The sequence below is a fragment of the Erpetoichthys calabaricus genome, chromosome 2 (genome assembly GCF_900747795.2).
Source record: "Erpetoichthys calabaricus chromosome 2, fErpCal1.3, whole genome shotgun sequence".
Taxonomy (NCBI): Eukaryota; Metazoa; Chordata; class Cladistia; order Polypteriformes; family Polypteridae; genus Erpetoichthys; species Erpetoichthys calabaricus.
Genome location: NC_041395.2, coordinates 152,739,176 through 152,755,643, shown reverse-complemented (window position 1 = coordinate 152,755,643; position 16,468 = coordinate 152,739,176). Strand labels below are relative to the sequence as shown.

Genomic DNA, 16,468 nt, shown 5'->3' with positions numbered 1-16,468 from the left:
AGTTTCATCAGCAAGACACGATACTTTCGGTATTGTTGAACCCAGAAAAGACATTCCAGTTTGATGTAGTTACATAAGGCACTGCCCATAATAGTTAATAATTAGACTGTGTGGTGTGTAACAGTTACTATCCACGCTGCACCCACCAAATACCATTGTGTTTCTGGAAAAAACAGTTGCTTAGGAATTGGTTGGATACATCTCCAAACATGCATGGAGTTTATAGTCATTAATAAAGATACAACCATAGCACAGTACTGAAAACATAGTTACTTTAGTTCTGAAATCACTTTTTACTCACAAGCCGGTTGTTCTGTATCCCAGTTGTCATGCAAATTAATAGCCATCAGTTTTGTTTATAGCTGCAATATATTGGATGTGAAGTATTGTCTGTATTTGCTGGTTATGGCATAATCCTCACAAGAATGAAAGATGGCAAAATAAATGTGTTTTCTGTACAAGAGAAATCTCTGTACTAAAAAAATGCTAAGAAGTTTAGTTTCAGTGGTTAGTTTGCCTGCTTACACTTAATAGGAGATCAAAATACTATGTAACCTGCTTACACTTAATAGGAGATCAAAATACTATGTAATTTGAAAAGTCTGTTTTGTCACACCATGCAGAAACATATCAGAAACCTTGTATGCTGCAAACAGGATTCTTTTGACATACATGCTCCATCTACCAGTGTCTGTGAAAACTATGTGTATAATATTACATAAATATCTCAATTATAATGCATGATCTCCACCAGGGCAATTTTAGCAGGGGAGCCCTGAATTTTCAGTGGTGGGGATGGTTAAGCAATGCATGATTACAATATAAGTAAACCCACATTTGATTCATAACATATATTGCCTGAGAGTTCTTAAGCAACAGATTAAAGCCAACAGGTTTTCATCCTAAACAATGAAACGTAACTTTAACAATCCAAGCAGAGTTTGTATTGCTCAAACAGGTGTAAGATGCTACCAGTAGTTTTTGCTTTCCATTTGCTTTTTAAGTTTTTTTTGCTCGTTCATTTGTAATATTATTCCATCAATTGATTGAGTTCTAGTACCAAATAAGTTCCTGTGTTGCATTTTGATTCGCCTTCTCTAGCAATATTTTAGCTATTTTTGGGCAAAACTTGACTGCAGGTATTATGGTACTGAAGAGATTATCGCCACATTAAACTGATGTTATTACTGTATTTTGGTTGGATCACTTTCAGTTTTAAGCTACCCTACAAACACTTTTTAATCTTTGTTACGGCTGACAAATTATTCAACATTAAATATTTTTTGATTGTGAAACAAAAATTAAAAAGTTCAAAATGCAATAATTTCACTGCACAACAATTTTTTTGAAAAGTCTTGCTTCCTGAAAAGTTTTTGCTGATTGTGACAGGTACTTACTGGGTATGCACAAATTTAGTTTTGGTTTTACTGCATCACATAGGAACTCTTGAGAAATAGACATTTATATGTTTACTGACAATAACGTATTTATTCACATTTATGTTTCACATAAGCTATTAAATTAAACAGAATTAAAAGTGTTTTGCTCCTGATCTTCTCTTGTATTCAATATCTGGTGCATCACGTTGCAGTGTCCAACAGTAGTCAGCAAGCATTGACGGATTCCAGTTGCCCTGGTATCGCTTCTCCATCGTAGCAATGTCCTGGTGAAACATTTCACCGTGTTCGTCACTGACAGCACCGATATTTGTTGGGAAGAAGTCCAAGTGTGAGTGGAAGAAATTAATCTTGAGTGACATGTTACACTTCATTCTCTTGTATGCTTTGAGAAGTTTGTCTACCAACTGAATGTAGTTTGGGGCTCTGTAATTGCCCAGAAAATTGTCAACAATGTCTTAGAAAGCTTTCCAGGCAATTTTTTCCGGCCCAACTAACAGATCTTCAAACCGCTTGTCACTCATAACCTGTCTGATCTGGGAGCCAAAAAAAATGCACTCTTTGATCTTGGCGTCAGTTATTCTTGGGAACATCTGTCTTAAATAATGAATACCTTTGCCTTCCTTGTTCACAGTGCTTTTGCGAAATTCTTCATGAGTCCCAGTTTTATGTGAATTGGAGGCAAAAATATATTTGCCGGGTCGACAAGCGATTCATGTGCCACATTTTTCTGTCCTGGATCTAACTTTTTACGGAGTGGCCAGTTCTGTCGAGAATAGTGCGACTCTTTGGCATGGCTGTCCCATTCACAGATGAAACAACAGTCCTTTTATAGCCAAGCTGCAGTCCTACTAACAGAGCAGCAACTTTAAGATCTCCAAAGATATTCCATTTGTACCTGTTATACTGGATGTGCTTCAGCAACAGTTCCATATTGTTATACGTTTCTTTCATGTGTGCTGCAAATGTGAGGCGGCCATTCCTTGTCTTGATCACCAATTTGGCAGCCGAAATACAAATGATAAGCTTTCTTCACAAGAGCAGTCGTCCAATGTCTCTGAGGTGCAAGTGTATATTCGCCACAGATAAAGCAGAATGTATCACAGCTGTTACAACATTGACGAGACATATCGCCCGACACCAAAATGTCTATAGCATCAAGCTTACTTACTGTTCTGTTGCTACAGATACTATACTATACTGATATTATACATACACACTGACTATCTATATTAACCAAATGAGCAGGATCGGTGTATGCAAGCCACGTTTATAGCATGCTGAGACCGCATCAAGCTCGTTCAGACCTGCCCAGGATGTCAGCTTCCACAGAACAGCTTCCAATCTGGCCTGATTCCTTGCCTGAACATGCCCAGGCTGCACAAACCGTTTTTGATAAGTCACTTACAGGAGCAAAAATGTTTTTGGATACAAATTTAAGAAAAAATCATGACAAAACTGAAACGGTACGTGATGGGTAAATTTTGATGTGATGTTCGTGATCAGCACCCAAAAATCTATAAGAAACACCCAACAGTGTTCAAGAAGCAAAACCTTTGTTGTGCAGTGTTTTTTGATATGTACATTTATTGTTAACAAGGATGTCCCAGTGTTCTCAAACAGAAAATTAAGAGGTAAAATGCGCAAAATAAAATGGGAAGCAGCACATTGGTGTGTCCAGAAAAGGTAAGTAAAATGCAAAAATAAAAGAAGAATGTTACTTGGTACAGATATTTGATGGATGCTCTTTAGTTGATATTTGCTAATCTCATGGCTTCCACAGAATGGAAAAATGTAGTTTAGATCTATTTTTATTTTAAATGTGTGGTACACTATTTATGAAAGTTCTTATATATGTTGCCCTTCTATCTATAATTGATATTGCAACTGTATTAAGAATCTGAATACATTATATCACTTTTTTGATAAACAGCTTTGGTTTTCACAGCATTTCTTTAAACAGAAAAGTGTCTCTTCCAGATGTGGCTCTGGCCCAAATTTGCCATTATAAAGAAAGTAAAGCCCCCTTAGAAATGGAGTTCTTTGTTAGGTTTACAGAAAAGTCACCTCTCGCATTTTGCCCCCACCACATTTCACCTTCCACAATTTGCCCCCTGTAGGTAATGAGTAAATATAAATAATGCAATCAAGTTCCAGCCTCACTGGGTCGCATGTTTTGAGCCTACACCAAATTAACATCATTCTGGGGGGAAAAAAAAAAAAAAAAGTGCTTTTCAGACAGCCTTGGTGTCACAATCCATCCTAACTCATTAACGGCTGTGTTTGGTGTTCTTCCAGATGGGCTTAAAGTGGAGAAGGACAAACAAACTGTGATTGTCTTCACTACATTATTGGCACACACTTATTTTGCTAAACTGGAAGAATCCTAACTCTCCTCTTTTAAGTCAGTGGGTAACTGATGTTGTATATTATTTGAAATTGGAAAAAATCAAATTCTCATTTAAAGGATCTGTGCAGAACTTTTTTCAAAACCTGGCAGGGTCTAATCAATAATATTTTAGAATAAGCCCTTAAAGCACCGAGGAAGTAGATTCTCTTCCCATTTCTTTTTTTTCTCCATTTATCTTTATACGCCTATTAAACTCCTCAATTTATTTATTTTTACTAGCTTTAAGTTTTACTCTGTTGGCCATGCTCTCTTTCTCAGGAGTAGAGTGTTTTCAATTCAATCCTATATTTTGTAAAAATTGATCTATTTGTATGGAATGATTACAATAAAATAAAAAAAAAGTAAATAATTCATCTAATTTTTTTATATCTTCTAATTTATTTTGGTTTAATAAATGCACGTTAAAATTGCCAAAAAAATTAACCAAATATGTGAAATACAATTAAACTTAAAAATATGCCTGAAGTTTTAAGGTTAACAAAAAGCTTATGAAATATATTTAAGTAGTGCTTATTAAACTAATTATTATATTACTCTAAACATTATACAACATCCATCCATCCATCCATTTTCTAACCCGCTGAATCCGAACACAGGGTCATGGGGGTCTGCTGGAGCCAATCCCAGCCAACACAGGGCACAAGGCAGGAAACAATCCCGGGCAGGGTGCCAACCCACCGCAGGACACACACACACACACACCAAGCACACACTAGGGCCAATTTAGAATCGCCAATCCACCTAACCTGCATGTCTTTGGACTGTGGGAGGAAACCGGAGCGCCCGGAGGAAACCCACGCAGACACGGGGAGAACATGCAAACTCCACGCAGGGAGGACCCGGGAAGCGAACCCAGGTCCCCAGATCACCCAACTGCGAGGCAGCAGCGCTACCCACTGCGCCACCGTGCCGCCATTATACAACATATCAGTTTCAATAAAAATTTCAGTCTCATTTTTGATTTAGTCTCCAGGCCAATTGCACCAGCTATATGTTAAAGTCTCTGTTATTTCCGTAGTCAAAACAAATTAATGTAACATTTAAAATAAAATAAAAAATGTAACAAAATAATTATTTAAAATTCAGTTGTATGTAATTCCTCTAAGGTAATCAATTACATTACGATTTTGAAAATTTTGGACTATTCCTTTAATTCTAGCAGATATTGCAGGATACTTCTTGTTTCTTTGATTGCCTGAATTACTGCAATTAGTTGTTTGTGATGCGCTGCTTGTTCTTAACACTAGAATTACCAGAGCCTACGAAAAATCTCGTAGATCTGGCCCACCTTAAATCTATTCGCACATCTCCATCAGCATCTTTTGTCCTGTAAATGTGCCGATAAAGACAAGCTGCAAGCAGCCTGCTATCCCATCCCCCCCACAGCCGCAGAATGTAAACAAAGTTCTTCCAGCTCATGCCTTGATTGATTATCTGGGAGTGAAGTGCTGGAGTTTTACAGTGGAAATAATAGATCGTTATTTGGAACACATGCATTTCATGTGTGTTCCGTTTCTACAATAATCTGTGTAAACACATTGTTAAAACAGAAACGTTTTTTATATTTTAATAGTAAATGACAAAATGTTGGCATAATCTATATAATGTGAAGTCTGAAGTCCAAAGATCAAATAAACACTTTCACAAAAGGTTCAAGGGTAAGGCAACAGCTTCCGTGGCGTATCGGTAAGATTTGCTTATTTGTGATCAAGGGTCCCCGGTTTGATCCCAGCAGCCTCCTATATTTGCCGTTTTCAGTAGTGAGCTGTTCTTATTGTTAATATTATACAGTACACACATACATTTGGTTTGCGTCTGTAGTAGACGGTGTACATTTATAGTACTTGTGAAAGTTACCGTTTTATTTTCACTTTTATTCTCTTATATTAACAATAAGAGAAGCTAACTACTGAAAACGGCAAATATAGTAGGCAGTCGGGATCAAACCAGGGACTTTTGATCACAAGTCAGCAAATCTTACCGCTACGCCACGGAAGCTGTTGCCGTACCCTTGAACCTTTTGTGAAAGCGTTTATTTGATCTTTGGACTTCAGGCTTCACACATTTAGTTTATGCCAATATTTTGTCATTTACTACTAAAATATGAAAAACCTTTCTGTTTTAACAATGTGTTTACACAGATTATTGTAGAAACGGAACACACATGAAATGCATGTGTTACAAATAACGATTTTCTATTTCCACTGTAAAACTCCACCACTTCACTCCCAGATAATCAATCAATCAAGGCATGAGCTGGGAGAACTTTGCGCACATTCTGCAGCTGTGGGAGGATGGAATAGCAGGCTGCTTGCCTTTATCGGCACATTTACAGGACAAAAGACGCTGACGGAGAGGTGCGAATAGATTTAAGGTGGGCCGGATCTACGAGTTTTTCGTAGGCTCTGGTAATTCTAGTGTTAAGCACAGTGATGCACTGCCGATAGTCAGGCAGTGAAAACAGCAAATCCGCACTGTGTAATGGCCGTAGTGTGTGTGGACACATTAAATTGAGTAACTGTGCTAATGAAAAAACTTACGAAATCCAGTAACTCTAGTTCTGTGGAACTCTTTTGATATATAAAATAAAATCAAAATAAAAAAAAAAATAAAATACAGGTAATCATTTTTAAAAAAGTTTAAGTGATCCAGGTAGGTGATAGGAAAAATGTCTGGGGCAAAGTGTGGGAAGCAAAATGTGGGGGGCAAAATGTGAGGGGGGGGGTCAACTTTTCCAGATCCCTCTTTGTAATCTGTGCACATTACATTAAAACATTTCTGAATTAAAAGGCATAAATGTTTGTATTCATGAATGTTATTCTGTCTGCTCTAGACAATGAAAGAAACCAGCTCTGCACAGAAAGATATCACACACAGAATTTTTACAGTGTTCACCAGAGTTGTCATTTTGTTCAGTTCAGTGAAAAGGTTCAGATCACTGAAATAGTAATTAATTAATTTCATTGAGTAACATCATTTTTCATTTTTGTCCTACTACCAACTCCTTGATCAAAGTCTGCTGCTTCTACATGGCTACCGAAAGAAAACAGAGGCAAAGAAATCTCTGTGGTAAATACTTTATGCCAGTGATTCCAACAATCGATCCAGGAGACCCACTGTGGCTGCAGGTTTTTGTTCCAGTCAATGTCTGTTTTTGCCTGAACGTCTAGCCTAATTAAGTGAACTGTTATTTCCCAGTTTCTGTGTTATGGGGTTAATGAGAAAATTCCTAAGCCAAGCTTGGTACGTTTTTATTAATATGTACTAAGCAGTTATATGGGGATAATGTTCTCTTTTTTTCTTAACTTTTAAATAATATTTCCATCCTGATTTCCAGGTGTTCTGGTTATTCAATCCATTATTTACTAATTGGTCAGTCTGACGCTGAAGTAGGTACAGTCTTTCACCATTCATTGTTTTTTGCCCTGGTGTCTGCTCTGCTTGTTTTTAATTGTCATTATTACAATACAGTGAAGGGAGCAATCTACATTGAAATAAGGCAAAATAGGAAAACAACAAAAATGAGTTAAGCATTTCAAATTATAGCAAAAATATCCACATTTCTAAATGTTTTAGAAATATAATAATTGTACTGCTGTGCAATTCTGTATATAAAATAAAGAGAAAAAAGCTAATTACATGAGATGAATTATTTTCAGTGATTGTAAATCTAGTTGAAACAATAACATGCAATTACAGTGGGTCCCCAGGACTGAGTTTGGGAACTGCTGCTTTATGCATGAATGAAGGCATATATGATCTGTATGTACACACATTGGGATTAGCGTTTCAGACAATTACTTTATTTATGATTAGTTTACAGCTTCATAACTGTTACGCAGAGACAAAATCTTACCTGACTCATTCAGTTTCAGTTCATCTTGTTGACCACTTGACAGCATTTTGTGTATGATATCCCTTAATGCTTGCTATACAGCTGCCTCTTTTTTAGAGGGGACTGCTTTACTTTATATGTTTGGTTTAAGTAAAGTTTTAAGACAGAATCTTCAGGTTTACACCACCTGAAGCCACCAGTGCAGGAAGGATTTAGACACGTTTGTTGATAAAAATTAAGGCAAAACCCCATTTAGATTTATTCAGTTCAAAGGACATATTGTCTCAAAGACCCCAGCAGAAGTTGAGAGTAGCATAACTACTTAGTTTCTTGTTTTTTTTAATAGATAATATTGGTATATTAATTCTAAAATGTGTATTGTTAACATTTATCTTGAATATTTTTTTTGTCTTGTTTTCGCTTTTAATCAGGGGATCTCAGGCCTTAAAGTTTTTTAACACCCATCAGCTCAAATGCCAGCTTCAGAGACATCCAGACTGCACTAATGTGAAACAATGGAAAGGTGGTCCTGTGAAGATAGATCCTCTAGCTTTGGTGCAGGCAATTGAAAGATACCTTGTTGTTCGAGGTTTGTAAAATTCTGCAGAAATCATTTTAAGATTCATTCAGCATAGTATTTTCATTTTCTTGAAATTATTACAAGAACGTTGTTCAATTTGGGACTTGATTTTTGTAACAATTACTAGAAATAATACATCTGATTCAGAAGTTTAGGTAAAAAGGTCATTAATACCTTTTTGCAATGGAGATATTTTTTATGTTTTAACCTGGTCTAATTGGGTTATCCAAAGTTTTTCACCTGGCAGACAAAAGCTATTTTTTTAAGTTACAGTAATCCCTCCTCCATCGCGGGGGTTGCGTTCCAGAGCCACCCGCGAAATAAGAAAATCCGCGAAGTAGAAACCATATGTTTATATGGTTATTTTTATATTGTCATGCTTGGGTCACAGATTTGCGCAGAAACACAGGAGGTTGTAGAGAGACAGGAACGTTATTCAAACATTGCAAACAAACATTTGTCTCTTTTTCAAAAGTTTAAACTGTGCTCCATGACAAGACAGAGATGACAGTTCAGTCTCACAATTAAAAGAATGCAAACATATCTTCCTCTTCAAAGGAGCAAATAAATCAATAGGGCTGTTTGCTTTTAAGTATGCGAAGCACCGCGGCACAAAGCTGTTGAAGGCGGCAGCTCACACCCCCTCCGTCAGGAGCAGAGTGAGAGAGAGAGAGACAGATAAAAAAATCAATACGTGCCCTTTGAGCTTTTAAGTATGCGAAGCACCGTGCAGCATACTTAAAAGCTGCACACAGAAGGTAGCAAAGTGAAGATAATCTTTCAGCATTTTTAGACGAGCGTCCGTATCGTCTAGGTGTGCGAACGGCCCCCCTGCTCACACCCCCTACGTCAGGATCACAGATAGTCAGCGCAAGAGAGAGAGAAAGAAAAGTAAGCTGGGTAGCTTCTCAGCCATCTGCCAATAGCGTCCCTTGTATGAAATCAACTGGGCAAACCAACTGAGGAAGCATGTACCAGAAATTAAAAGACCCATTGTCCTCAAAAACCCGCGAAGCAGCGAAAAATCCGCGATATATATTTAAATATGCTTACATATAAAATCCGCGATGGAGTGAAGCCGCGAAGCGCGATATAGCGAGGGATTACTGTAATGTTATTTTTGTTTTGTCCGTTGCCTCAGAAATTTTCTTTGTTAGATTTGTCCAGTACAGCACAGATCTAAACGTGTAACTGAAAATAAAAATACTTGCAGAACATAATGCGTAATCAAGGTTGGATTAAGACCCACACAGGCCCCTAGGTGACTTGGCACCTTAACAGAGATTTGATCACTGTGTCATTTAATATAGCATAGTATTTCTCACTCTTGATTTCGGCACACAGATAGTTCAGTGTTGTCACGGGAGTTGGGGGGATTCCTTGTCCCTTAGTCATTTTGGCATGCATATACTCCCATCGTTTCGTCAAACTTTGGTTCACTCTTGGTGCACATCCAGAATGCTGTGGTGGCAGATCTGCCCCTGTGTTTAATGACTGAAAATTAATCAGTAAAACAAATTTATTTCATGATAGAAACTGGTGTGTGGCCTGACATTTTTATATTTTCCAATAGCGGTAATGTAAAATCTTTTCCCCTGTAGATTTTTTTTTTCTTAGTGGGCTTTATTGGACAGTTCCCTTTTGTGCACCATCAGTCACCTTAAACATCACAGCAGCTACATACAGACTGTGAATTTTCCTCTGCTTGTCAGCTGTTGAGGTAGTTCCATTAACCTTCCATCTTCTTCAGTCTTTTGCATTTTTCTTCATTTTTATACAGACTCTGGTAAGCCTCAACAACAACACTGAACATTTTGTCACATTTGCAATTGTATGTTATGTTGATATAACTCATAGTTGGGCATTTATGCTTTCACTATGGGGGTGAAATGGATGAAGTACCTATTTGCAGCAAGTAGTCTATTTGGTCCTTTGCTCTACTGGGTACAGTTTTAAACAGTTTGATATTTCTTTTTTTCTCTTTTAAATAAAATGACTAGACACATCTTCACTTAAAATGTGTAATGTAACTGACAATGTGCAATAATTATGATTTTTTTTTTTTATAAATAGCAGCTTTATGCATTATTATATATACATCTTAATATAAATCGTGGCACTATTTCATTGTGTGCCTGATGAGATACATAATGCACACATATTCAGAGTAACGTCAAAACATTAAGAGATTGCTCAAACCTTTGCAATGTCATTGGCGAAAATGGACTTCTGCAGAATGTGACATTCATTTTTGAGGCAGATTTGGAAATATATTGTGATCAGTGGAGTTAGGAACTGCAGATAGAATAAGTATGCAAATCATAAAATGTATGTTATTATTTAAATTATTTTGAGAGTTAGTCAGTGTTTAAACTGCAATTAAAACAAATTTCCCAATTTGATTTTTTAAACAATTTAGCCAAAAAGTAAAGTGATTTAGGTGTTATTTTAAATTCAATTCTTATAGCTAATGTTTTAATAGTCAGTAAAAAGCAGTATTCTTTAAAAAATAAAAAGACACTTGACTGTGTTCTTCAATCATATTACTTGTGTACATTATTTGTTCTTAATGTTTATTTTTTGTTAAGGCAAAAAATAAAACTGCTTCAAAGAAGTTTTGTCATCACTCGACAGCAGGTAATATTTATAATACACAACTGTGGGGTATTGTGAAGCACCTTAACAGTAGAGGTTTGCGTTCTTATTGGGCTTTACATTGAACCTCAGGTAAATATTGGACATGCAGCAGTAAAATGACAGGCTGTAACAAAATTGTAAATCTCAAAGTAATTTAGTAATTCTGCAAATTTAGATATACACTGTAGTTGTTAACATATTTGTTGCAGTTACTCAGGATTCCAGACATTTTGCTCATGCATATCCCATTGGTCTCTTAAGTAATACTTCATTCCTGGAATTTGGAGCAGAGACATGCATATGTAATAGATTGAAATTCTTAACTACTGAGCTAAAGAATTATTATTAGTTTAGGCAGTTTGCAATGCCGAAGTCTGTGACTGGGGTGCCATAATTACACTATACCAGACTTGCATCCTAAATGCTATTTACTGTATATTGTTACTTCTGCAGCAGGATAAAAGTTTTATAGCATTGTGACTGTGACAAACAGAGCTGTATTTGAGAAGGTCTGTTGAAAGGGTCGTGTTGACGTGCCTAAGTATCTTAACCTAATATATTTAAAGCAATAAAAAGAGCATTAGCCTGTCAAATTTTGTCACATTTTAATAATCAAAGTAAGCTATGAAATAATAGGATTATTTAACCAGCAAAATCTTAATGATTTGAGTTTCAATTCTGTCATTATAATATCTTTTTTTCAAAGGCATTTCAAAATACTGAAACAAAACTACAATATTTAAAGCTTTGACCAGCACAAGAAGCTTGATAGTTTTACATACTGCAGGCTGTATTTCACTAACGATCATTAGCTGCTAAACCTGTTGTGGTTTAATGTTTTTTTATTTCGTAGCGATGCTCATGCCTTGTAAAATGTCTGATTCTACATCGTCTGTTTTCTTTTAGTACATGAAATTAATAAGCAGTTACATTTTTTTTCTATTGACTTGTGTGTTTCTATTGTGAGGAGTAATGCAGACAATTTTCAGTCATGTGGCTTTAATAATTTAGTTTAAAGACTCTGAAACAAACTTTTGGAAATAGTGATGCCATTGTATGAGTGGAAAGGAAGGTATAATATGATTTCCTGGCAATAACAGTAATAAAACAGGCACATAGCTTAAAGTACTTTGAGTTGATTTTCAATATATTAATCTATAATTCATTGATTTATTTTAAACTAACAGGTTATGGGAGAATTCGTGAAGAAGATGAAGACAGTGATGATGATGGTTCTGATGATGAAATTGATGAGTCTCTTGTATGTTAATATTTATTCACTTGATATTTTGTAATATTGTCAATGATTTATGAATTGTTTTATTTATTTTTGCATCTATTTATTTTTAAGGCAGCACAGTTCTTGAATTCTGGAAATGTGAGACACAGACTGCAGTTTTACATTGGTGATCATTTATTACCTTACAATATGACAGTGTACCAGGCTGTTAGACAGTTTAGTATACAAGCTGAAGAGGAGCGTGAGTCTACAGATGATGAAAGCAACCCCTTAGGAAGAGCGGGAATTTGGACAAAAACCCATACGATCTGGTACTCTTTTCCTTTGGTCCTAATGACTTTTTCATATGCAACATTTAATTTGAAAGCCTACTTAACAAAGTTAATTGTAATAGTTTAGACTTAAAAAATTCAATTGTTAATTTATAATGCCCTGTTTTTGTTTTAACAAACCCAGAAGTTTCTAAAACCCTGTTGCTAGAAATATATTTATACAATTGAACATTTTTAAGGATGAGTCATAATTTTTCTCTATGATTTTGTGCTGTCTTAAACTTAAGAGAATACATTTTTTGGAAATCAGTCCTTCAAAAAGCAAACAAATAGTCATTCCTTTTTAATGTGGGCACTAAACATTTTTTTTTTCAGTACAATGAAGTATTTCACATTTAAGATAACAAAAATTATATATTATGTTTACAGAATTTAATTATATTTTTTGTTTTTATTTCTTTCACATTTCAATTCCTATTGCATGTTATAAATGGCACGAATTGTCTAGCATATTATTTGTACCTTTCACATCTTTAACTTTTCTTCTTTTGAAAGGGTGCATTGGAACCCTACACTCTACTATCCAGTGTGCTCTGGACCTCTAAATTGTATTTAAATTGTATTTTCAATCATGATGATATAAAAAGTGTCTTTTCTTAATGCAGGTTTTAAGTTAGTGGAATGGGTACTTTGTGTCCTATGTGTCTAGTTTGTTTATATGTGAGTTAAAATAGTGCAGACATGTAAACCTCAGTCACTTAGGCTTATTCATTTAGCATTACCTATAGGTCTTCAACAAGTACTGTGAAAAATAACTGCTTATGTATTGTTTTAAGTTTTTCCAAATAACTTTTAAAATGCCATTTATGAAATGTACCAAAAATAGTGTTAACCAATAAACCATTCATTTTGAAACAATCCATCAACAGTATTAATGGAACTAAAGTTATTTAAATTCTACATTGTTTGATTACTTGTTTTCTTTTATATCCTTTGTGAAACTTGGGTAAACATAATTAAATTAGATCTTTATGATAAAAAGCAACCTTGAGATATAATTAATAATTTTTACTTTATTTTTGTTGTATTGATTAGGTATAAACCTGTTAAAGAAGATGAAGAAGGCAGTAAAGAAATAGTGGGAGGAAAAAGAGGGCGTGCTCAAACAGCTCCAACAAAAACCTCTCCTCGTAATTCAAAAAAGCATGATGAGTTGTGGCATGGTATGGTCTGTTTCTTGTGTTCATTAACACCACTGCTTTAAAAACTGCTTATTCTTTTTTTTGACAATGATACTGTTTTAGTGAAGTATTCTTTGTGTTTCAGATGGTGTGTGCCCCACAGTAACAAACCCTTTAGAAGCTTATCTCATTTCATCACCTCCTGAAAGTATTACATTTGAGGACCCTTCCCTTGATGTCATTCTTCTTTTACGAGTTCTGCATTCAATAAGCAGATACTGGTTTTATCTCTATGATGTAAGTGTAATAGTTCATTTTATGCACTGTTTATGTCATGATTCAATTCTCCAACCTGAGAATACAGTTGCTTACTCACGAAACGGTAATAATATACACAGCATGTTGCATTATGTATAAAGTTAAAGCATTATGATTAGGGCTGTTCGTTTTGCAAGAAACAGGCACGGTGACTGTGCAGTTGCAGTGAAGTGTGTCTGTTAAATACTATCCAATTTAAGTACATTCATTTACCCAATTCTAATTAGTCACCACTGCATCCAGCAATTGTATGCTGCGGCCAGCCACATTATTGGCCTTAGTGCTGTGTGACATTTCGATGAACCCAAATATAATGTAAACTTTAATTTTCAAAGAAAGCACTAGGGTGTTGTACCATGTTAGCCATTATGAATGTAGTGAGAAATCAAGAAAAATGACACCCTTTATTGGCTAACTAAAAAGATTACAATATGCAAGCTTTTGAAGCAACTCAGGCCTCTTCTTCAGGCAAACTTGCATATTGTAATTTTTTTTAGTTAGCCAATAAAAGGTGTCATTTTGCTTGACTTCTCACTAAATTGGGGTTTACATTTCACTTTTACCATACATAAATATTTATACAGTTTTATTGTTTAAAGTATTGAATATTAATTGTAATAACAATCTTTTTTTATGTGGGAGAAAATTTTGCCCACTGACCTATATCTCTCTATTATAAAAGAAAATCTATTGCCAAGAGATTTTTTCAAGTCCCACCCTCCTCTCAACCATTTCAGGTTAACGGCCCACGCCCATGGTCCCCACACCTCTCATTCGTGTAATTGCTTTTGTCGGACACCGTTCCTGTGCTCTCAGTTCTTATAAATTTTTGTTTTCCTCATGAAGTCAAACAAATGAATGCGAAAATTGTTGATCAGTTACATGGCAAATTGGTTAAATGCATATCAATAGACTATGTTGAAACAGTTGGTGATGATGTTGTGGAAGATGATAACATCAACTTACAATATCCCATAGAATATCTACAACCGTTAACATTGTCCGGTCTTCCACTGGCCGAATTACTGTTGAAAGAAGGATGTATCGTAATGTTTTTGCATGATTTATGTATGAGTGGTGGGCTATGCAATAGGACAAGATAAGTTGTATTAAAAAATCATCGAACAAATCTGACGTAAAATTTTGACAGGCGACAAGAAAGGTAATGTAGTACATCTTCTGCAGATAACATTAGACACCAAAGGAGATCTGGTATACCTTCCTTTTAAAACGTTTACAGTTTCCCATTAGATTAGCTTTTGCTACAACAATTAACAAATCACAGGGACAAACATTTGAAAAAGTCGGGTTATTTATTAGAGAGAAACAAACAATATTCACTCACGGGCAGTTATACGTTGCGTTGTCACGATGTAACTCAAAATTCAATGCGATATTGATGAAAAGTGAATTCCAAATATTGTTTTTACTGAAGTTTTACAGTAAAAGTGTAAGTTTAAAAAGTATTTGCGTGTTAATTTCAAAGCCAAACAGAACGAAAACATGTAACACAACAAATACCTTTAACGCAACATGAAACATAATTTTCTTTCAATTTATTACATTTTACTATTTTTTACTATGGTTAATTACTCACTGTAATGTAAAATAGTTAGGTCTATTATGCATATGTAACAATTCCTGTGCAAATAACAATCTGTTTAAATTGTACATCCGCTTCCCATACGCAAGCGGCAGAGACGCGAAATGGCTAGCACATAGCCATTAAAACCTAATTAGCAAAACCACAAAACAATCATTTTCTTTGTTTTTCATGCTGTTAACATATTTTTTTCCCCACATACATACGCTACAGTTTTATAAGCCGTTAATCCATTTTTTGAAGTTTTTATTTAAAAACCTGAGTTTTCTACTACAGCTTTTATTATTTGTTTGTATTTTTGTAAATAAATAGCTTAGTCTTTTTATGTTTCTCCCTTTAATGCAATTTAATGTTATACTTTCATTCCAAAAAATATTTCTTTTGACGAACCATGACAATTTACTCATGTTTGTTAATACCTAAACTCACCCATTACCTCCTTTGTGGAGGTTGACAACCCCCTTGAATAAAGGTGAAATTTCATTATACAGTAGTAAATGCATTGTCATAGCTTTGATCCTATTTTGGCATACACAGAACTGAGTGAAATTACACTTTTTGACACATTAGGTTATTGCAGGTTTTGCATTGCTTTACCATGCTATTAATACTGTACCATACTGTATATGAGCATTATATTTCATATTGTACCACATTTTACCTGTTGAGGCTTTTTTCTTAAGGTACCACAAGAAATGAGTTGGAAACTTTTCTTTTACTTTGTTACTTAATTTAAAAACAAATAGCATTATTTATTTTAGAATTACTGATGTCATTTTAAGAGAAAAACAGCAAAATTTGTCAGGACTTTTTAGGGCAGTGAGAATGAGCTGGGGATTAAATTACACAAATGTTAAGACATTCCTGTTGCCTTTACCTTGCCTGTTGTAATGTTCTTGAAATTAGGATAATAAATGATAACGTAGCTCTCTAAGGATTATATAAAATTACTTTACATTAGCCTTTGGATTTAATTGTGAAAATAATTAAAGGGT

At 35.1% G+C, this 16,468-nt stretch overlaps 1 protein-coding gene across 14 annotated transcripts in view; it reads left to right on the top strand.

The window, feature by feature from the left end:
• Positions 1-16,468, top strand: part of trip12 (thyroid hormone receptor interactor 12) — a 328,355-nt gene that overhangs the window by 296,008 nt on the left and 15,879 nt on the right. For all 14 annotated transcript variants that reach the window (XM_051923009.1, XM_028794650.2, XM_028794649.2 and 11 more), the window contains 5 exons: positions 8,074-8,231; positions 12,047-12,120; positions 12,211-12,410; positions 13,467-13,594; positions 13,698-13,849. In XM_051923009.1, the coding sequence (XP_051778969.1) occupies positions 8,074-8,231; positions 12,047-12,120; positions 12,211-12,410; positions 13,467-13,594; positions 13,698-13,849 (712 nt within the window). The remainder of the gene's footprint in view (positions 1-8,073; positions 8,232-12,046; positions 12,121-12,210; positions 12,411-13,466; positions 13,595-13,697; positions 13,850-16,468) is intronic.